Below are 22,493 nucleotides of genomic sequence, written 5' to 3' on the forward strand. Positions count from 1 at the left end.
ATTGATATCTATCATGAATAAATAAAAAATATATAAAACATGTATGATATTTATTATATAGTATATGCCATAGCTAAAACATATTAAGTAAATAATAATGTATTATGTAAAAAAATATTATTTTCAATAAATATCCATCCCATCATGCTCACTAATAATAGCGGAAACTTCGAATGTTTCGGAGTTTTGTGGTAATATAAATTAGACTTTTTAGCAGTAGTTTAACATTCAAAGATTACTATTAAAAGCTAAATGAATACCCATGCTCTGTTATTATTAGATTGTAACCTGGTAGGCATATAACATTAAAATTATCTAGGCTAGGCCTAGAGTATAAAATGCTGGCTGTTGATCTGGTGGTGGGGCTAGGCCTACTCCTCTAGCTAAAAGAGGGCAGCCTTGGTTCGGCCTAACTAGCTAGAGGGCCTAAGTTAAGTATAGGCCTAGTAGTTGGCATATATAAAGACTAGGCCTAGATAATAAAGTAAAAGTTGCTGAGTCCGCGATGATGATATTAATTATTATGCCAAGCCTAGACTAACAGTAACAGACGATTTTTGTGCAACTGCGGTATCCATGTGCATGATGCCGATGCGATGATGGTGTCCTAAAAATGCTATGTTTAATTTTCGTTTTTTTACGGTCGACTGGTCACAACTGTTTGTAGCCGTAGCACGAAAATCGTCTATTTATTGGCACGGTATCGTACATGTATGTAAATTTATTGTTTTCTACTACTGTAATTGTATGTGACTGTAAATTCTGTGATATTAGGCCTAATATTTAAAATATTTTAATTTATATTGGTACAGTTGACTGTTAATATTTGGTAAAAACTGTATATATAGGCCTATTAATTATTGATGATTAAGAGAACGTGATTATGTTATCTTTTGCAGTTTCTACCTTAAAAATGTATAAAATAAATGATTTAGAGGATTCTTTACCAAACACACCTGTTCAGAATATACATGTTGAAGTATGCCAAAGTCCCTGTAGGTAAGAATCCATGCCTTCAGAGAGGGTGTGAAATATCAACTACTGTATGTTTGTTAAAAAGTTTGCTGTGGTTACCTCAGAGTTCTCAAGTACTGCAGAAATGTCCATATTTCTATGAAAATTTGGCCTAATTATGTACGGAAGTGAAAATAAATACTACGGAAATACATACTCAACTCCTATGCTTTTCTAATAAGGTCATCATATATAAAAAATATATACATTTTCAAGCATATAAATATCGGTATTATTGTAGCACGTCAGTACATTTCAGATTTGCAAACATTTTACAATATTTTTTATCATATGTGATAATACCCTGTTTGTCATTCCATTCCACTGACAATAATGTATTTTCGGCAAATGTTTTTTATTAGTGTACTTACTGTATTACGTGGTACGCAACTTCTGGGTGTAGTTTAACTTTGTTAAGCGCCCCTGAACGCTATATAAGTCTGATTGATTGTAATGACCACACTTCTCTCATAGAATATACTATAAAAACAAAAATAGATCTATAGAATTTGTTTGCGCTAGGTTTGTACAGTTTAGCAATACCTACATTTTATAAGTAATGTTTGGTACTAACACAATAAATTATACACCTTCAGATACCTTCTATAAATTTCCTTTTTTATGTTTATCAGCACAGCAAAAAAGTCACAAATACAACAACGGACAGAAAGTTTACTACGCAATCAGCGCATGATCTACGGTGAGTTGAAACTTACAGAATTTGATGATGCATTCCTTGCTGAACACGTCAAGTCAATTGCTGTGTGTGATGTGGAATTTGAAGCTGGAATAAAACAGGTATGCTTTACTTTTAACTTACTAGTTTTGTACATATTCAGATAATAATATGGCGATCTTAGCACTTAATACACAAAGCCTCTAAGCATTTCAAATTATTACCCTGGTTATGTTTTGGATCAAACACGTCTGGAAACATACTTGCATAATGTTGCAGCCAGTAATCGGTAATCTATACCAAGTACCCATTTGTACACCTGGGTGGAAAGAGACAAACATAAATAAAGTATCTTGCCTAAGCAATGCGACGAGCTTTGGATTTTGAACTCACGATCAATAGTCCAACACACTGCGCCACACACCCTTAGATTGGTTGATATAACTTTGCTGATTGGCCGACAAGTGCGGGGCAACCTATAGCCATAAAGACCCTCCTCTGCCATTATACTTTTGGTGTTAGAACCAGTACATCAATCGGAAGGGTTAGGGGAATACCCAAGTTCAGTGGCTCATCACATCAGGGCCCCTTATTAATTCTACTGTTAATCATTTTGTTACAGAAACCAAAGAAATTATGTCCCACAGAGGATTAAATGAATGTGTAGTAAAAGTATTATACAGTATATAAATCTGTTGATACAGAAGTAGTATGTCATAAAATAAATTATAAAAAAATTGTAGAGCATTTTGTACTACAGTATACATTGATTCATTTAGTTAAGCATTTATAGAAATAAAGTGTTTTTAAACGAGCTTACAGGACAAATTCAACATACCAATGCTATGTTATAAAAAAATAAATAAATATTTAATAATAACTGTAAATGTTCTATTTTCTATTTGTGTTTTCTTATTGATTGTAGGCAATTAATATGTGCCATGTGAAGTTATTTATTCATGTTTACAAGTTGGGCATGGATGGACCAGGGCAAGAAGAACTTGACGATGAGGAATTAGCAGCAGCAAATCATTGGATGTTGCCATCAGGTATTATTGTCATGAATAAGTCTAAAAACCAATGCTTTAAGCAGGGGAACATTAATACATAGCCGTTTTGGGTTTTCGGCTGTCTAGCTACATTGTTCTGGTTTAGAGCAAGTCTTCTGAGATCAAAAACTATAAACTTTAGGTTCACAACTGTGCACCTTGAACAACCTATTAGTGTGTTACCCAGGTGTACTACAGTAGTTCCACAGTTGACACGTGTCCTGTGTGTTGACACCAGACCTGTCCCCGCACATGTGCACAATGAATTGACATGGCCTAATTGGGTCATCAGTTATCGCAAATCGAAGGATTCATACTATGTAACTAAGTATTTTTTATTTCCGGGTGGATAAAAGTGTAATTTGTTTTTTTATTTTCAGTTGATTTTGATGGTATGTGGGAAAACTTGATTTTTGATGACTGTATAAAATCACAGCTGCTTCAGTACGCTCACACAACACTACTTTTCTCCGACAAAAACGTAGATAATAACATTATCTCGTGGAATCGAGTGGTTCTTCTTCATGGTAAGTGGGTTCAAAATTCAGGGACACTACTGTGCCAAATACCAAATTTATTCCGTTTTACTCTGGTTTTAAAGGCCCTCTAACCCAAACTATGTTTTACCTGGCACCTGAATACCATAGTAGTTCATCTAGTCTTAATCTATACTGTACATGGCTAACTTAAATTTGTTTGCTGGTTTTAGAGACTTGACTGTTTATTGTTGTATAGTGGATGTATTTGCATTTCTCTAATGTTCCTTTGTATTTACTGTATGTATTTTATATATAATAGTATTTTATTAAAACGAGCAAAAGTACAAAGAAAATAAAACATTACAGCCAATAGCTGGATTGTGAATTATATTTACAAGTCAAGTTCCCGCACTCTTCTTTAACTTTAAGTTGTTATATGTCTTGTACCTAGGACCACCTGGAACTGGCAAGACATCATTATGTAAAGCACTTGCACAGAAACTCTGTATTAGGTTATCTGAAAGGTAGGTACACTAAACATGCAGACATCATTATGTAAAGCACTTGCACAGAAACTCTGTATTAGGTTATCTGAAAGGTAGGTACACTAAACATGCAGACATCATTATGTAAAGCACTTGCACAGAAACTCTGTGTTAGGTTATCTGAAAGTTATGTACACTGAACATGCAGACATTTTACTTTATAAAAGAGTGCTTGATACATTGTAGAGCAGCATAGAAATAAAGAGATGTATTAACTACTACAGCGTTCCAACTCACTAAGCAACAGCAAAGTGATGCTATTATGGCAGAGAATCTCCAAAGTTGCTCTTTTACCTGAGTAAATATTAATAAACATTATTATTTATATAGCATAAAATAATGTGAAGAACCACACAAATCGGAACACTTATAAAAAATAAACATTTTTATAAATCAGTTCCATTATCATTATCGTTTTTATTTCTCATCAATTAAATAATAATTACTTTTTACAACTTACAGATATGTTTATGGTCAACTGATAGAGATAAATAGTCATAGCTTGTTTTCTAAGTGGTTTTCTGAGGTAAAGAATATAGTGCTTATGTTTGGGTGACAATCCAATATTCTTTAAAACATTAACTTGTTTCGTTACAAGTGTTAAACTTAAGTCATGATCAATTTGTAACCTACTCTTGAATGGTAAAAGCTGATAAACACTATTTTGAATGAAATAGTGAAACTAAGGAAAAGAAGTATTTTAAAATCGTGTTATGTACACTTAATTTTGAATGCAGTCTTGAATCGTAAATGGCTGATAAACACTATTTTGAATGAAATAGTGAAACTAAGGAAAAGAAGTATTTTAAATCGTGTTATGTACACTTAATTTTTAATGTAGTTTTGAATGGTAAAAGCTGATAAACACTATTTTGAATGAAATAGTGAAGCTAAGAAATGAAGTATTTTAAACCGTGTTACGTACACTTAATTTTAATGCAGTCTTGAATCGTAAACGGCTAATAAACACTAATTCAAATTGAATCATGAAGCTATTGCTTGTGCATACAGTAACCTCTCCCAATTACAAACAATCTCTTTTACAAAAAGAAAGAAAAAACAATACCAGTTATGTAGGGATGTTGTGTTACTGGAACTAGCTCCATGGCTTCCATGACAAGGAGTAATTTTTGTTTTTTAACTCTTAATTTTTTCCAGAGTGGTAAACTTGTTATGAAGATGTTTCAGAAAATTCAGGAATTAATAGACGACCCAAATGCTTTGGTGTGTGTACTTATAGATGAGGTGAGTACAAGTTAATATATATGCATTAAAACTCATAGGGTAAACAGCCACCACTAACTAATTCAAACAGTTTCAAGTAGTTTACTAGTAATTTGCTTAGCTTTCACCATTTGAGATGCTAGTCATCTACTTCGGTTTAATTATTAAATAATTTTATCTGGACACGACACAGGTTTGTTTGTAAAATGTTTTTATTTCAATGAACAAATAATATTGTTTATATCCCTGAATTTAACACACTGGTTAAGAGGAAAAACAGTAGCAAAAATGAGGTCACTTAATTGCTACTGTATTTTCTACAGGTAGAGAGTCTTACAGCCGCAAGGAAGAGCTCCCTCAATGGTACTGAACCATCAGACGCAATACGAGTAGTTAATGCACTGCTTACACAGATCGATCAAATTAAAAAGTAAGCTGAATAAAACATTAAGATGTTGAGTATATTTATTATTGTCTGGACTGGAATAGTTGGTATGTACGCAATAATAATTGCCGAAACATAGCATGTTAGCGTTACTGTTTATTGAGCCGATTATCGGTACTGTAGTATAAGTTTTCTAGTATCATAGGCGAAATCTTTAATTCAGTATCACATGTGACGCCTATATCTTAGGCCATAATAATAATATGTCATTCTTATATAGCGCTTAATGCACAAAGCCTCTAAGCACTTCGCATTCTTATCCCGGTCATTTTTGGATCAAACATGTTTGGCAATAAGCCATAAAGTTTTAGCCAGTAATCAGGCAGTTGTGTTTTGGCCTATACCAGGTACCCATTTGTAAACCTTGGTGGAAAGAGGCAAACGTAAGTAAAGATACATACAATGAGCATTGGATTCGAACTCTGGATTTCACGATCAGTAGTCAACCAGCACACTGCGCCACACACTCTCAATTTTAATATAACCTTATGCCACATTTTATACATATGATACTGTATCACATAATTTACATATTTATAACACATGTGGAGATACCACATTGTACTTTATTTTGTTAATGTGTTTTTTATTCTAGATTTCCTAATGTTTTAATTTTAACGACGTCTAACGTGACAGGCGCCATTGATCTTGCTTTTGTAGACCGAGCAGACATCAAGCAGTATATTGGTGTTCCATCACCCGCTGCTATCTATAAAATATATTTATCATGTATAAATGAACTTATGAAGGTATGCGACACAACCGACACAAATTTACTGTAGTTTTTAGTTGTTTTTTTTTTTCAATGTAAATGAGGCAATCATGGCAGTATTCAAAAAGTTTGTTAACATAGTTGATAAAAAGGTTAAGAGTGAAGTAAAATGTAATTACTGCAGTAACTGCAATCAAATTATTTTGCCATATGGTTTAAGCACGGAATAAAAGTTATATACTGTTTACAAGCTTACCAAAACTTTTAGGTTCATCTACATATAACTTGGTTGTTATTGTCATGTTATTGGCATTTAAGAATAAAGGAAGAACAGTTCTTTTCAGAACTAAATTAATGTTGTATACTGTAAACTCTATATCAACATATTGATTTCACCCAGCAAATCTTCAAACAACAATAATCCAATATTTCTGCTTATGGCATTAATATATACATATTTATTTATAAGCATTATTATTGGTTTCCACCCTCCCCATATCATTTGTTGTTGTAGACTGGAATCATTTACCCTACACAAAGCTTACTGGATCTGCAAAGTCTAAGGTCAATAAACTTTGAAAAGACGGATGCAACCCATTTTAGCCTTCGTTTAAAAGAAATAGCAGAGTGAGTATTACTCTCTTTCAGACCCTCAGAATGTCATCTTAGTTTACAGTAAAATATCACTCCCATGTTGCTGCAGTGAAGTTCTGGTACAGGTTTAATGTTGATTCTGTGAAGATGGCAATACTATACAGTTTAAGCAAATTTACGAAGACTACTAACTGTGTGTTGGACTGATGATATTTTTAATGTTTGTTTGATATTGTTAAGTTATTACAGCAGTAGCTGTGTGTCACAGAGCTAATTTAATTGGTCAAATCTTTGACCTACTCTGACACTGAACATTTTTCCCCAATCCTGTGGTGGGTCTCGAATCCACGAATTCCAGATTACTAGTCTGGTGTTCATATATACTTCTAGACCAACAAGCTTCAGTGGATGGCTATAGTTTGATCAAAGTCCACTTGAAAGCAGCAGGTACTGAACCAACATGCGTTTTTTGTTGGAAGATTTATTTGTTGAATTTAAATGGTTAAGAAAGATTATTAATTAACAGTAACATTTTTTTCTTCCAGTGATAGCTATGGACTAAGCGGTAGAACACTACGTAAAATGCCATTTCTAGCACATGCGTTGTTTATTCAGGTAAATTAGTTTTTGTATTTTGAAATGTATTTTTAAGTATAGTATTTTTACATTCCTTTTTACCAGTAAGTGATTGTGTTAATTGCTAATAATTAATGTGTCCCAGTGTATCTAATAAACCCGGTGTATCTTTTATAATTGGTTACTCTGTGTTTCTTTTTTCTTTTAGAGACCATCAGTATCTTTAGAACAATTTCTTAACAGCTTGTCCAAAGCCGTGCAAAAACAACTAGATGACCGTGACAACCTGAAAAATGAGTGACAGTGTCTTCAGATAAATTGCAAGTAGAAATATAGTCACTTCTATTTATATTTACAACTATAACAATGCAGGGACAAGTTGTGAAGATAGTCAGAATTTACAAATATTGACATATTGTTATACGGAAAATACCACAATAGATTGAAAAAATGTTTGCAATGTCAAGAATTATATTATAGCTACTCAGACTGGGTTATGTGTATAACACAGACTGAGCTACTTATAACCCAGGCTGGGTTACTTATAACCCAGACTGGGCTGAGTGTAACCCAGGCTGAGCTACTTATAATCCGGACTGGGTTACTTATAACTCAGACTAGGTTATGTGTATAACACAGGGTGAGCTACTTATAATCCTAACTGGGTTACTTATAACTCAGACTAGGTTATGTGTATAACACAGGCTGAGCTACTTATAACCCAGACTGGGTTACTTATAACTCAGACTAGGTTTGTGTATAACACAGGCTGAGCTACTTATAACCCTGACTGGGTTACTTATAACTCAGACTAGGTTATGTGTATAACACAGGCTGAGCTACTTATAACCCTGACTGGGTTACTTATAACTCAGACTGGGTATTTTACGTGTTAGGTGAGTGTTTTCACTCCCACACCTAAAAATATGTCTGGACTGTACTACTTATAACCCAGGCTATTTACAGCTCACCATCCCATGCTGGGCTACTGATAGCCCAAAAGGCAGACTGCGTTTAAAATCTCACATCAGGTATCCAGTCTGAGCTACTTAAAACTCAGACTGAATGTATAATCTAATTGCTTATAATCTGGACTGGGCATATAACCCAGACTGGGCTTTTATACCTAAGTTAGTATGCCTTTTATGTGTTGATGTAGTGCATGCTTCATCCACAGACTCCATAGATTACAATTCAATCATCCTCATGATGTATCTTCAACTACCGATGAAATCTATCCATTAATATTTCAATGAAATGTATCACATTGCTTTTATATAACTGGTAAATGGAACAATTTGTTTGTAAAGAATAGCTTAAACCGTTTTTTATACATCCAAAATATTGTAAAAATTAAAAAAACAGTTTCTATAACATTGTAATACAGACTTGCTGGGAAAATGTATTACAGTATTATTGTACATATTTTATATGTATACAGACATTTAATACAATTTATTGATGTGTAAATAAAATTGAAATGAATATAATAGGTTATGTTCATTTCTTGTTTTCTAAAGTCTAATACTAAATTTCTGTGATTTTGTTTTGTCTTACCACTGATGTATTCACCATCTGTCATAGGTCTTGAATGCTATTATAACAGGTTAGGGAGAGGTGACAATGGATAATATATTGAAAAACAAAATATAAAGAGTTATCTGCATAAAGGCCCATTTACACTAGGACGATAATGATCGCCAATAAATAGAAAAATATGCATTTTTTAAGAAGAAATCTAAATGGCTAGGATTTTCACACACCCAATCAAATGACATATGTAAGAACAATAACAATACAATCGATTTTATTGTTCTTATTGATCATGACATCATTTGATTGGATTTTGAAAACTAATATTATTATATATCAAAGACTGCATAAATGGTTATCCTATGGTTCGAGAATGAAAAAATAAGTTATGTGTTTTGACGATGATTTGTATTATAAAAACTAAAGCTTGTTTCCCACTAGGAACACGATGCAAGGACGTAGACGCAATGTATCAATGCAAAGTGCCGTAACAGCATAACATTGCGTATTACAAGTGGACGTATAATCAACACTGTTTTCTGTTTTATGTTCCCCTCTAGTAAAGCTTGGTTCCCACTATTAACAGGTGTGGAAAGAGGTTAAAAGATTAATTTTTTCTTGTTTCCTTCTCAATGGTTTTTTATACAAAGATCTTATCTTGATACAATTCCAACTATGCATGCCCTTCGTATTGGAAAACATCTAAGCACATTTTTCTTCTTTCTCGTTTGGCGTTGACTCTTAATTGTTTATTGGCATTTTAATCTTGTTTTTTTTTTAATTGTGAAAAAGTCCAAAGAATTATGATCATACCACACCCCTGCTAATCACGGTATAAAATAACAAACTAACAATTAACATTTTATGAATTTATGAAACATTGGCCCACATTTTTTTAATAATCTTTATTTTTCGTATAAAACTGAATATCAACTTGTATAAAATAGTCTCAGGTCTAATTCACATTAAAATTATATTGAAATTGACGCTGAAATTTGTCCATGGAATGTAATTGAGTATGCACTGAGACACCATGGCGTCCTTTTGTATCATCAGCAGAGATCTGGATTATCGTCGTTGATGTAAAATAGTGAAGTACATTGTACTGTGAAAATAAAAAGGACAAGATTTTTGTCAACTGTAGATTTGGTGAATAGGATGATATACTATATAATGAAATGAATAGTTTACAAACCTGGATTTGACAGATTCTCTTCTTCGATAGTTTGTACCATCTGGCCATCTGGAATTAGAAGGAGCATAGTTGCTTAATATTTAATTCTAATTATGTTCTGTTTTATATTTGTGTTTTATAACAGACTACATACTTATTATGCACAATTCTTAAAAGTTGACAAAACTCTTTCAAACTGTATGCATTATGAAACGTCGCCATATTTTTTAAAAATAAAGTAGGCCTACACACTCTCGTACATCTATTAGAGGCAAGCAGGCAATCTGGCCGGAGGACACAATACTGCAGGAGGCAGTTACCAGCAATAATAATGTTTGCTGTGCATGCTGGTGAGGATTTTGACACTTAAATGTGGTATGATTGTAGCTATATTATTCGGTGAATCGAATCTCAATCTATAAGCTTCTTTTTAAATTTTGTTGGAGGTTTTTTGCTAATTGCCATGTTTTGTAGTAGTAGGTCTGCAATCTTAATGATCTTCGCCTCTGGCGGTTTTTAAAGGCTTACTAAGTAAATATAATTTGAATGGGAAAGACATACCATATGTTGCATCTAAGGCTTCGAGCAATTTATTGATCAGAGTTGAATCCTCGGCATCGCCTGCATTGAATATTTCAACACACTCTGGTATTTTAACTCTTGCATTTTTCTTAACTGGTATCAACATATCCTCCTCAATCTCCATATCTTTTATCATTTTGTCAACAGCTTGATATACAGCTATTATAGCTTTCCGATTTTTTGGATTTTCCGAAAAGCAAACAATAATTTTGCGACAAACTTTCATCGCTTTTAGCAAACTCTTATTATGTGGTTCACCTAACCGCCAATTTCGTTGGGTCACGCATTTTACCCCTGGTCTCTCTCGTTGTAAGTCATCTGCTAATTCAACTTCCCAATCCTCATCATCACTAACAATACAGAAATCAAACCGGTATCTAGGTTCTTTATATAAAAAAAAATATAATAATACAATACTATAAACAATAATAATATGCTTAATAATAATAATTACATTTTATTATTGTAATAATTAATATTTACCTGCCATGCTGTGCTCCATAAATAGATCTCGCACAAAAGCTCCTTAAAAAATATACAAAGATGTTAAAGCCTTTTCTTCGGTGAATACTATTTGAAGTGTATTCTTATAATTTAATCTACTGTGGGGATTAATCCAATCCTGTACTAATTATACTATTATTATATAATTGTTATCAGTTCTTTGTTCTAACTGTTTTTTTCTTCGTGTCCATCATGGTTTTATAGTGTTTGAGACCACACTCTTTCAGTTGCGAGATTGAAGTGCCATACTGATCTTTTTTGTATTATGCTAATACCTAATAAAGCGGTGTAAACTGAGATAAGGTGTGTCTCTCGTTTTTATTGAAATCTACACTTTCTACGGTACTTGAGTATGCAGCCCCTTTGTGGCATGCGGGTCTTACGCAGGGACAGGTGAATCAGGTAGAAAAGATTCAGAAGCGTGACTGCAAGATTGTGTTGGGCAAAGAGTATACAACATACTCGGATTCTCTTGCCATTTTAAATCTTGAACCACTCCACACTAGAAGATGGCACTCTTGCAAGGTTTTTACCTCTAAAGCACAATCCTCTGGTCAATTCTCCACCTGGTTCCCTGCCCCTCAGTATAGATCCTGCATGACCCTTAGACATAATCGTAAAGTGGAAAATTATAGTTATAAAACAAAACGTTTCCAGACTAGTCCAGTTCCTTTTATGGTTGAAACTTTAACTTTTTTTTTGCTTGTATTATTTGAGGTAACTGCAGTCTAACTTATTCGTATTTATATATTGTTGATAGTGTTTTCTATAGTTTATATATGTTGTATTGTGTAATACATATGCAATTCAGCCATGTGCTGCCATGTATGTACTTTTATATGTGAATTTTTTGATTAAATATACCGAGATATTATTATTATTCCGATTTTTGCATGAGAAATTTGTAACAGAGAGTGATGCCCGCCCTCATAAGGGCGGATGTATACATACTAAATAAGACTTGATTTATTAGGTGATCATTTAGAATAAAATGATCACCTATTGTTATTGTACAAAATCTTTATTGTTATTATTATTATTCTTCTTTCTGTACACTTTTTGTGTAACAATTATCTCAAAAAGTTCAATAGCAATGATCACAAACATTTTACAATGTCTTTCAAATAGTTTAACTTAACCATAATTAGATATTATACACGTCACATTAAATAGAATTATTATAATATATTTTGCAATTGTAAAACATTTTATAATACATATTTAATAACAAACTAGTGTAAATTCACTTCTACAGAAAATTATTTACTACCATGCTAAATTAGTTCACAAAAAAGCCTAACAGCAACACCAAAAATCAATGAAGCGTTACTCAGCATGGCCTATTCTTTAGCATTGCCGCGTACTAATCTACGCCCGGTAAATTAAGTATTGTTTTTATGATATAAATTAGTATAAAATACATGTTATTATTAGGATACAATGTTAAATTTCATTAAAATGTATTTGTTTTACCAGAAACAAGTTAAATATAGAAATATTATTAAACTATTTTTCGTGAAAACGCGTAAACACCAAAACGCCCGGTAGCGCTATCGTAGCGCCCGGTTGATGAAGCGAACTGTTTATTCGGCAGTTTTTACTACATAAATTGCATGAAACGAACAATTAAATATCCAAACAGCTTTTAACATGATGTTGGCATGTAGTTGATAACATTTGTTATCAAGTACTACCGGTGGTCCAGCCTTAGATTTGTGTAACCGTCACAGAAAGTTGTGTATACATCCTCACTTATGGCGGCGCCCTACGACATGGACAATATTACTGTTACATGGAAAATCGCGGATTACTCATTCTTGTGATATATATTCTTTGCTACAGTAGATAGGCTTTATAGGCGTTTCTCGATCGATACTTGATTGTGATTTCACCAGCATCAAATAAAAATAAAAATGTGTATTTGTTTTATAAAAACTTACCAACAAATAATTAGCTATCGGTCCAGTCGTGCTAACCCTATCGTGTTACAAAAAAATGTGATCGGGAATTTCCAATTGTTATAAAAATAGGTAGGCCTCCTACGCCCACTTTCCGATTGTATTCAAATGATACAACAATAACATAATGAATAATGACGTTATTATTCATCAAAAATGTATTTATTTAAGCGGTTATGAGCGGTGAGTAGCCAAGCGGTTAAGACAGTGGACCCGTAATACCTTTCCATATTAAAATTGAACATCGGCAAGGGTTCAAGCTCACTCGCGCTCCATTGTATTCGTAAGATTGCGAAACCTCTCTATTAAGTCTAAAGATTTGTGAAATATAATATCTCTTGATTATTCAATACAGTATATATTATTTCTAAACGCACTATTTAGACATACAGTAGGCCTATTATGATTTCTGAATCAGTGGTGAAAATATATTGGAACAAGTTTCTGGATTACTGTACGCTGATGAGAGGTGCATGTCAAAATAATCGCAACTTGCTTAGATAACGATCATTGCTACTACTTATGGCTATGAGATGGAACCGGTTTGTGTAATAGATGCTTTATACTTTACAGCTGGTGAAAGGTAAATCTCCATCTTGCCTGGGGCAATTGGTCATTTTAATTAAAGGCAGCTAAGCCTATATTAAAATACAAGAATAATACACCTACCATGGATTTTAAACAGTACAAAACAGAACAACGTATTTTATTTTTAACAACCCTACTTGATATAATTACTGATAAAGATGTATACATATTTAAAGATACGCACGCATTACGTAAGATTTGTTTATTCATCCACATCAATTTGACACCCCGTCAAGCTTTAGTGCTTTTCAGTTCCGAAAGCTCTTTGACCCCAAAACATTGGCCAAGAAGACGTTCTGGGCAATTTTGCTATATGGCACTGGAGACGATTGTACAACACTGCCATAGTCCGTAAGAAGTATTTTGTCAACCAATGAGAAGCGTTCTATTATAGACATTCGGTTTGTGTCTTAGGGGATATTGCGTCATCAAAACTACGTTATGTATGCTCAACTCTCACTTGTACTTTGCAATTTCTAGTAGCCTATATTATTGACTATTCTTGTAATATCTTATAATGTCGTTTAATTATCTTTTCACAGATAATTATTATTCTGAAAGGGGGAGGGTGAATCAACCATCTCTGTTGCGCGTGCATACAGTGTTGTTAAAACGTACTCCAATCGAATTCGAACCATACTATGTCTGCATATCACAACATTTATATTATTAGGCACTATAGGTCCGGACAAAAATTTCATTTGAACCAGTATTTTGTTATGAAAATTGGAAATGTTTCTTTAAAAAAAAAAATGTTCTCGCGTACGAAAAAAAAATCACAGGTTAGCTTTTTTTTTTCATAGTTAAAAAAATGCGATAGTCGTACGTACATATTGAGTTATTCACAGTAGGTAGGTGTGTTTTATGTTTGTATTCGTTGTATGGCGAATGAGGGAAGCAACTCCCAAGTGAATGTTTTCGTGAGTGCGAGTTTCCCGCTAAACCGAGATTGTGCGAATTTGAGTTCACGATATCTTGGTGGTATACGTTAGCATCGGCTTGTATGGAATGTCCAGATGTCCGAGAAGACTGTAGTGTATATCGCTGTTATACGGTAGACGGTTCACGTAGACCCATTTTAACGGTTAATGAAATGTCACCAGGGCCAAGCGTTCAGGTAAGACCATTTAAGTAATTTCGTATCATATTTTATTCTTACATATTGTACTGTAAGTCCTGAATTTACCTTTCTTTAAGCTTTGTCTACACTATCAAACTAGACAGAGAAAAACAGTGTGATGTGCCCAAATATGGTAGTGATATGACATCATCATGTCCATATATGGCACATCACATTTAGATGTCTCAGAATTTGATAGAAAGACAGAGCTTATCAAACTAGTTTGAAAGTATGATGTGCCCAAATATAGTGATTTGGTGTCATCACATTTGCTTGTCACATAAAGGTTGATAGTGTAGACAGTGCTTATAGTAGAGGAAGCAATGCCCAAAAAGTGGCTTATTTAAAGATGTATTGTCCCTTGAAACACAAAAAAATGAAGGTCAAAATATTCTAAATTTAAATTGGCCATATCAAAGTAATATTAAAGTTATTCACTTTAAGTCGAAAATTCAAGTAAAAAACAACAATTTTACGTAATTAAAAGCTAAATTAATTTGATTACATTTCGTCTGGAAAATCGTCGCGAGCGAAAGTAAACTAAGATTTCAAACCACGAGTATACATTATGCATGATGCTAATTAGGACGGTTTACAACTCTTCACGGTTGAGAAGGTGTTTTCACACAGATCGCGAGGAAGTTTTATGAGTATGCATACATAGTAGCCAAATAAGCGCGTTGCATTATGAGATATGTTTTGATCGAAAACTTTGACTGGAAGTCAAAGTTATTTTTTTAACCAAAAAACGTCTGTATTTCAGTTAAATGATTTTTTTTTTCGACTAATTTTTGGTGAAAGTTATTAACTATTATGATACTTCAAAATGACCCACTTTTTTTCGAAATCTTTAATTTTTTTGGAATTTGACAAAGGGACAATACATCTTTAAGGAGTTAGTGCAACCGGCAAATTAACAAGATGAATTATATATCAAAATGTTTATAATTTTATAGGCTTTCAGAAACTGCATGATGACACTTTCAAAACTGCTGGCATTTTTTATTACAACCCTTTAAAGACAACTCACTTTTTTATTCTATGAAAAAAATCCACAAGTAGTTTTAAAAAGTTTTTGTAACTTATCATTATAAAATGGGGAAAATATGAATTTTTTTTTTCCAGTTGTAGATTTTTATATCTTCACTTCTATTTCATGATAGGTTTTCTTGTTAAATTTTGCTTAAACTTCAAATATTATGAGAAAAAAATAAAAGAACCTGCTATTCAATATTCTCTAGGTTCTTTTTTTAGTTTAATACATTCCTATTTTTCATAATGGAAGAGTCCAAAACTTGTGTGTTTACATTTTTCGCTGTGTCATTTGCTGACTATTTCAACTTGAATTGTAAGACTATCTTTTAATTTTTTTAATTAATATTTTATATATAACTACAATCTGTAAAGTAGTATTAATAACTTAATAAATCATATAGCATCATAGTAGCTTCTCAAAACATTGATTCTAGCATTACTATGTGTGTTTGCTGTGTTTTTGTAGGGACCACTTTTTCTAGGCCCACTTGCTTTTCTGCTGAATTTGCTGCTGCAACATTTGTATATTTTAAACTAAAAATGATGAATGGATAGAAATATCCAGCTCTAACATCAATATATTTTATTTGCTTCAAATATTGACTAGGTTTGTGCTTTAAATATTGACTAGTAGGTGAACCGTATGGTCTAGCCTCCCTTTAATACTAATAATAGGCTAGCTAGGCTAGGCCTACTAGCCTACTAGGCCTTTAACTTTTATAGACACTCTAGGCCTAGGCTAGTATAGTTTTCAGTACAGTATACAGTAATTGTTTTTAGTACGTCATGTATTTATTTTCAATTATTATTTAAATGAATTTTTATGAATCTAGGCTATATTTTAAATAGTTTAGATCGATCATATTTATAATTAATTTAATAAGTTATTGAATTCATCTTTTTTAGTGGTGGTTTGTGTAATTGTAACAAAAAGAAATATCATTTTAATGACGACAGAACCAACTGCTCACGACGGTTGTCATTTTTTTAAATTATTGGTTTAACAAAGGTAATTCAAATAAATTAATATTATTACTATTATTACTATTTTAGTATTAGCTATTATTATTATTATTATAATTATTATTATTATCTAAGTATTAGTATTACTGTTATTATTATTTATTATTATTATTATTATTATTATTATCATTTTTTGTTTTGTTTAGATTAAACCTTAGGACAACCCATGTAATTTAGATACCGTAGCTAGAACGGTCATATTTTTTTTAATTACTGCTCTAACAGAGGTGAGTTTAAATAAGTTATTATACACTATTAATTTATTACTAGCGTTACCATTTTATAGTATTACTATTATTATTAATATTATTATTACTATTATTAAATTGTTGTTATTATTATTGTTTTTATTATATTTTGTTTTGTTTAGATTAAACCTTAGGACAACCCATGTAATTTAGATACCGTAGCTAGAACGGTCATATTTTTTTAGATTACTGCTCTAACAGAGGTGAGTTTAAATAAGTTATTATACACTATTAATTTATTACTAGCGTTACCATTTTATAGTATTACTATTATTATTACTATTATTATTACTATTATTAAATTGTTGTTATTATTATTGTTTTTATTATATTTTGTTTTGTTTAGATTAAACCTTAGGACAACCCATGTAATTTAGATACCGTAGCTAGAACGGTCATATTTTTTTAGATTACTGCTCTAACAGAGGTGAGTTTAAATAAGTTATTATACACTATTAATTTATTACTATCGTTACCATTTTATAGTATTACTATTATTATTACTATTATTATTACTATTATTAAATTGTTGTTATTATTATTGTTTTTATTATATTTTGTTTTGTTTAGATTAAACCTTAGGACAACCCATGTAATTTAGATACCGTAGCTAGAACGGTCATATTTTTTTAGATTACTGCTCTAACAGAGGTGAGTTTAAATAAGTTATTATACACTATTAATTTATTACTAGCGTTACCATTTTATAGTATTACTATTATTATTACTATTATTAAATTGTTGTTATTTATTATTGTTTTTATTATTTATTATTTTTTGTTTTGTTTAGATTAAACCTTAGGACAACCAATTTAGATAGCTATAGAACATGGTTGCTGATTTTGTAATATGCATTGCAATGGAAATAAGAAAATTGTAATCAAAACAGTGTTAAATTAAATCCGGATGATTTTAAAACTAAAGACAAAACAGATATATTCAAGGTTAATTAAAAGCATGTTTATTTCCCCTATTACCATAACGTATTGAGGACTACATATGTATAACAAATAGGAAAATATAAAGATGAGAGTTACTAAAGACAACACAACTAATGTTTTAAAAAAAGCTATACTCTGTACTAAGTGTACCTACTGATCTTTCATTTAAAAAAAATGTTTTAGTGATGAATTGTATAACTTATTGAGGACTACATGTATTTACAAATAGGAAAATATAGTATATAGTTTAGAATTAATGTTCATTGCCTGATGTGTTTATATATATATATATATATAGAAATACTAAAGAAATATGTGTAAATTATATACAAAAAGATTATTAAGAGAAACAAAAAACTTTGATTACAAAGAAATGTATTTATTTGAAATGGATATAGGTGAGTGATTCTCACAAAAGACAAAAAAAATTCATTTTATGACATGAAAATAATTTGTGTTTTCTATCAATTACTACTATGGCAATTCATATTACAATAGGTTGGCAATATCCTAATTTAATCTTAAAATGACCTCAATTATCTAGAATGTTTTGCATAATTAATTTTTTTAATTTTTTTTTTAAATGACATGTCAGGGCAGTTATTGAAAATAAATTGCATTGAGTTGACAGGATTTTTTTACATTATTTTGAAAAATATTTTGAATACATGCAATTTTTGAGCTAAAAACAATAAAAACTACATTTTTTCCCCTAAATTTTAACCAAAATAGTATGAAACCCATCAAAATTTTGTATAAATTAAAAAATAAAGTAATCATCTTCAATACGACCAAAAAATAATTAGTATCTTTTATCTCAAATTCTATGAAAATAGCTGTCTTATTGCCATAGGTTGCCAATATCCCAATTTCATCTTAAAATGACCTCAAATGACCTCAATTATCTAGAATGTTTTGCATAATTAATTTTTTAATTTTTTTAAAAAAATGACATGTCAGGGCAGTTTTTGAAAATAAATTGCATTGAGTTGACAGGATTTGTTCACATTTATTTTGAAAAATATTTTGAATACATGCAATTTTTGAGCTAAAAACAATAAAAACTACAGTTTTTTCCCCTAAATTTTAACCAAAATAGTATGAAACCCATCCAAATTTTTTATAAATTAAAAAATAAAGTAATCATCTTCAATACGACCAAAAATAATTAGTGTCTTTTATCTCAAATTCTATGAAAATTGCCGTCTTATTGCCATAGGTTGCCAATATCCCAATTTCATCTTAAAATGACCTCAAATGACCTCAATTATCTAGAATGTTTTGCATATTTAATTTTTTTTAAATTTTTTTTTTTAATGACATGTCAGGGCAGTTTTTGAAAATAAATTTCATTGAGTTGACAGCATTTTTTTACATTTATTTTGACAAATATTTTGAATACATGCAATTTTTGAGCTAAAAAACAATCACAATTACAGTTTTTGTCCCTAAATTTGTACCAAAATGATATCAAACCCACTAAAATTTAGTATCAGTTTAAAGAAAAAAAAATTATCTTTAATATGACATAAAAATATTTTTTTAATTTTATAACAGTAATAAGATAGACCTAAAGATAGGAGTGTATATCAAATTTGACCTCGATTGGCCTTTGATAACCTGTAAAAAAAGTTGCCATGGCAACCAAAAATTAAATCATCCATTTTTATGACCCCAATATGTCATAGAACATATTTATACATGTTTCAGCTTGTTAATTTGCCGGTTGCGGTACAATTTTTTTTTTGCTCCAATTTTCCTCTACTATTAAGCAAATTAATTTGATCACAATTTAATAAAAATGTCACAACTCCTGTGATTGCCGAAAACGCAAATATCTGGACAACCTACTTATCAGCCTATATGCCTAGTGTTTAAATATTACACAGAGTAATGAAGAAACAGTAGTATTTTACATACGCCTATTATTTTGTCATTGTGTTCTTTAACAGGTCTGTCACGGTGATACCATTCGTGTGAAAATCATTAACTCACTTCAAGATGGAGCTTCGTTGACAATACATTGGTATGGTATACATCAATTTAACATTATGATTTAGCACATTGTAAGCAATACCAAATGACCTATTACAGACTATCTGTACACTGCCTTGGCCCTGGCAGACCCCTCTAAAGTTCGACTAGAAACTATCCCAGCTTAGATAAATAAGGTACTAAGTTAACAAAAATAATCCCAATAAATTCTGGATGTTGATGCGCATGTTGATATTTCGGCTCATGTTAAAAGAATACAAATTGTTCTTTTTCTTTGTGTAGTTATTAATAACCAATTGAACCTTGAATTTCAATAGCCATGTTCTGTAATAATAACTTGGAAATTGTAGGCGCTATCGTGCTAACAAACAAAGCAAGTACTATACTTAAGTAAGTAAAGTAAAAATGCAAAAGCTTAAATCTAATTGCGATTTAGTCTATTTCTCATTAGACCATAAACGATACTGCCGCCAATTGCAGCACTTCCTAGTACAACAGCAGCCACACTACCCACGCTAAGTGTAACCGTTGTAGTCAAAATAGCCTTCGATCCCGTATAGAGAGTTGTTGAAACAACCACGGTAACAGCAGCACCGTATTTTGCCAATTCTGTAAAGAAAAAACATTTACTAGTCTACATTGGCCTAAATCATAATGCTTTGTGCACGTGTGTTGCTATACTATCTTTGGGTAGCCGATTTGGACACGGAAAGTCGAGAACGCGGGTATAAAATGACTTTTCAATTAAATATTGAAATCTGGAATAGGTACACAAATAACACTGCACACACGTTATATTATCTGCAACAAAACTTGTGTGCATGCGCGATAGTGACTTCAGCTAATTATTATTTTAATATCAGTATAAAACGTTTAACTTCCAAATGAAATAAATGTGATCATTCGCTCATTGTACTTCACTTAATGTTGCAGGTTACATCGTACTGTACCTGCATTGGCTGGTTGAATAGATCAAGAAGAAAAGAATCATATTGATAAATTCTCGAACTTTCAGCATCTGCAAAAAAAAGTTGTTTTTTTTGTTAAAACTGTACACTAGATATCAACGTTCGAGAGTTACAGTAGTTTATTCATTCATTTATTTGGTCAAAAACTATTTTTTTTTTAAATAAATAAATCAATACATTTATTCTATTGTGTACAATAATTTTGTAAATGGAAAACAAGAAAAGAGTTGGAAAAATCGAAATGATTTTGACGCCGAATACAATTATCCTGAAGTGAACGTCATATTACTGAACATAGTGTTACAATTATGACATAAAATGTAAATAAATTACAAATCTTAAAAGATCAAAACGCCGTGAATGTATTGATTGTAATTGAGGCTAGATATTCACTCTAAATCGGCCGAACCTATCGTACCTTATACCCAATATCTTTTCTGTTTTTAATCATATAATATGATAACTTAAAATGTGCACACATTCGTCGATCATATTTTATTATCAATTCGTTAAAATAGAAACATATCCTCTATAAATTACTACCAACCAGTCAATAGACTGCCAAGCCAAGCATTATTAAAAAAGAGACAAAGCTCTATGACTCACAAACCAGACACTACTTGATTAGCATAATGTACACATATACATAATACTGTATTATTATGTATGTAATATGACTCTATATAGTGGGGTGCCTTAAGGGAAAAAAGGATCAAAAACGTTACACGGATGACAAAGTTTTCACTTTCAAATCATAGCTATCAGCATTTTTAAACTTGGTGATACCATCTCTTGGCAACGAGGAGGAAATGCCCCTTTGAACTGAAAACCATCCGTCATTTGAAAAATATCTTCTCTGCAGATTTTTGCAACCTTTGCAAACAACAGCGCTTCTTCTTCATACTGTCGACGATGCACATCTTTCCACATTTTATATATTATGGCCTCTTCAAAAATTAAAACACATTTGTATCCATAGAAGGATTTCTTTCAAGCGCGTTTTATTAAATGATATATTCTCTCCAAATTGATGAAGACGATCTTCAAACCAAGAATGTAAATGTGATAATTAAAATAACAATGTTTCCTCTTCTACTAATCCCTCTACATAAGAAACCAATTCTGCAAACACTCTGCCTTTCACACGATCTCTTTCTGTTTTAGAAAAAGACAAAGTATTGCTTTGATGCTTTCTATATCGATTTCTAAATTGCGTCAAACAATCCATGTGGTATTTTGCTGCAATAGCTACTAAATCACCATTCGAAATAGTAGCAAGAAGATCAAAATCATTCATTTCTGTCGCCATTCTTCGAAGTATTTTTGTCAGTGACACCTTTGAGTATTCATGAAGCTTTTGAAATGTATCTTTTTTGCAGAAAATACAGTTATTTCTGCTAGGACTTGCAACTTTCTGTCTTTTTGAAGACCGCTCTTTCGTATCTATGTTTTCTTTTACTTGATGTTTTCTTAACCTTTCCAGCTTAGTGTTGTTGAACTTCAAATGGCA

General features: G+C 31.6%; 3 protein-coding genes across 3 annotated transcripts; 2 read left to right on the forward strand and 1 right to left on the reverse strand.

Annotated features, from left to right (window-relative positions):
• The first annotated feature begins 143 nt into the window (after positions 1-143).
• Positions 144-8,839, forward strand: LOC144849619 (pachytene checkpoint protein 2 homolog). Its single transcript, XM_078706587.1, has 13 exons — positions 144-191; positions 900-999; positions 1,647-1,812; positions 2,616-2,739; positions 3,120-3,266; positions 3,670-3,742; positions 4,226-4,289; positions 4,922-5,008; positions 5,311-5,417; positions 6,028-6,181; positions 6,659-6,771; positions 7,284-7,353; positions 7,523-8,839. Exons 2-13 carry the CDS (start codon positions 914-916, stop codon positions 7,613-7,615), a joined length of 1,284 nt encoding a protein of 427 aa, XP_078562713.1. The 5' UTR covers positions 144-191; positions 900-913; the 3' UTR covers positions 7,616-8,839.
• A 704-nt stretch (positions 8,840-9,543) lies between these two features.
• Positions 9,544-11,719, reverse strand: LOC144850966 (uncharacterized). The gene is made up of 5 exons (XM_078708487.1): positions 11,641-11,719; positions 11,087-11,128; positions 10,583-10,987; positions 10,043-10,090; positions 9,544-9,952 (listed from the first exon to the last, which is right to left on the reverse strand). The coding sequence occupies exons 1-5, from the start codon at positions 11,717-11,719 to the stop codon at positions 9,900-9,902; spliced, it is 627 nt and encodes a 208-aa protein (XP_078564613.1). The 3' UTR covers positions 9,544-9,899.
• Positions 11,720-14,653: 2,934 nt separating this feature from the next.
• On the forward strand, positions 14,654-21,098 carry LOC144849851 (uncharacterized). The gene is made up of 3 exons (XM_078706942.1): positions 14,654-14,770; positions 19,973-20,046; positions 20,949-21,098. The coding sequence occupies exons 1-3, from the start codon at positions 14,657-14,659 to the stop codon at positions 20,980-20,982; spliced, it is 222 nt and encodes a 73-aa protein (XP_078563068.1). The 5' UTR covers positions 14,654-14,656; the 3' UTR covers positions 20,983-21,098.
• Positions 21,099-22,493: the final 1,395 nt, after the last annotated feature.

The sequence above is a fragment of the Antedon bifida genome, chromosome 8 (assembly GCF_963402885.1).
Source record: "Antedon bifida chromosome 8, ecAntBifi1.1, whole genome shotgun sequence".
Taxonomy (NCBI): domain Eukaryota; kingdom Metazoa; phylum Echinodermata; class Crinoidea; order Comatulida; family Antedonidae; genus Antedon; species Antedon bifida.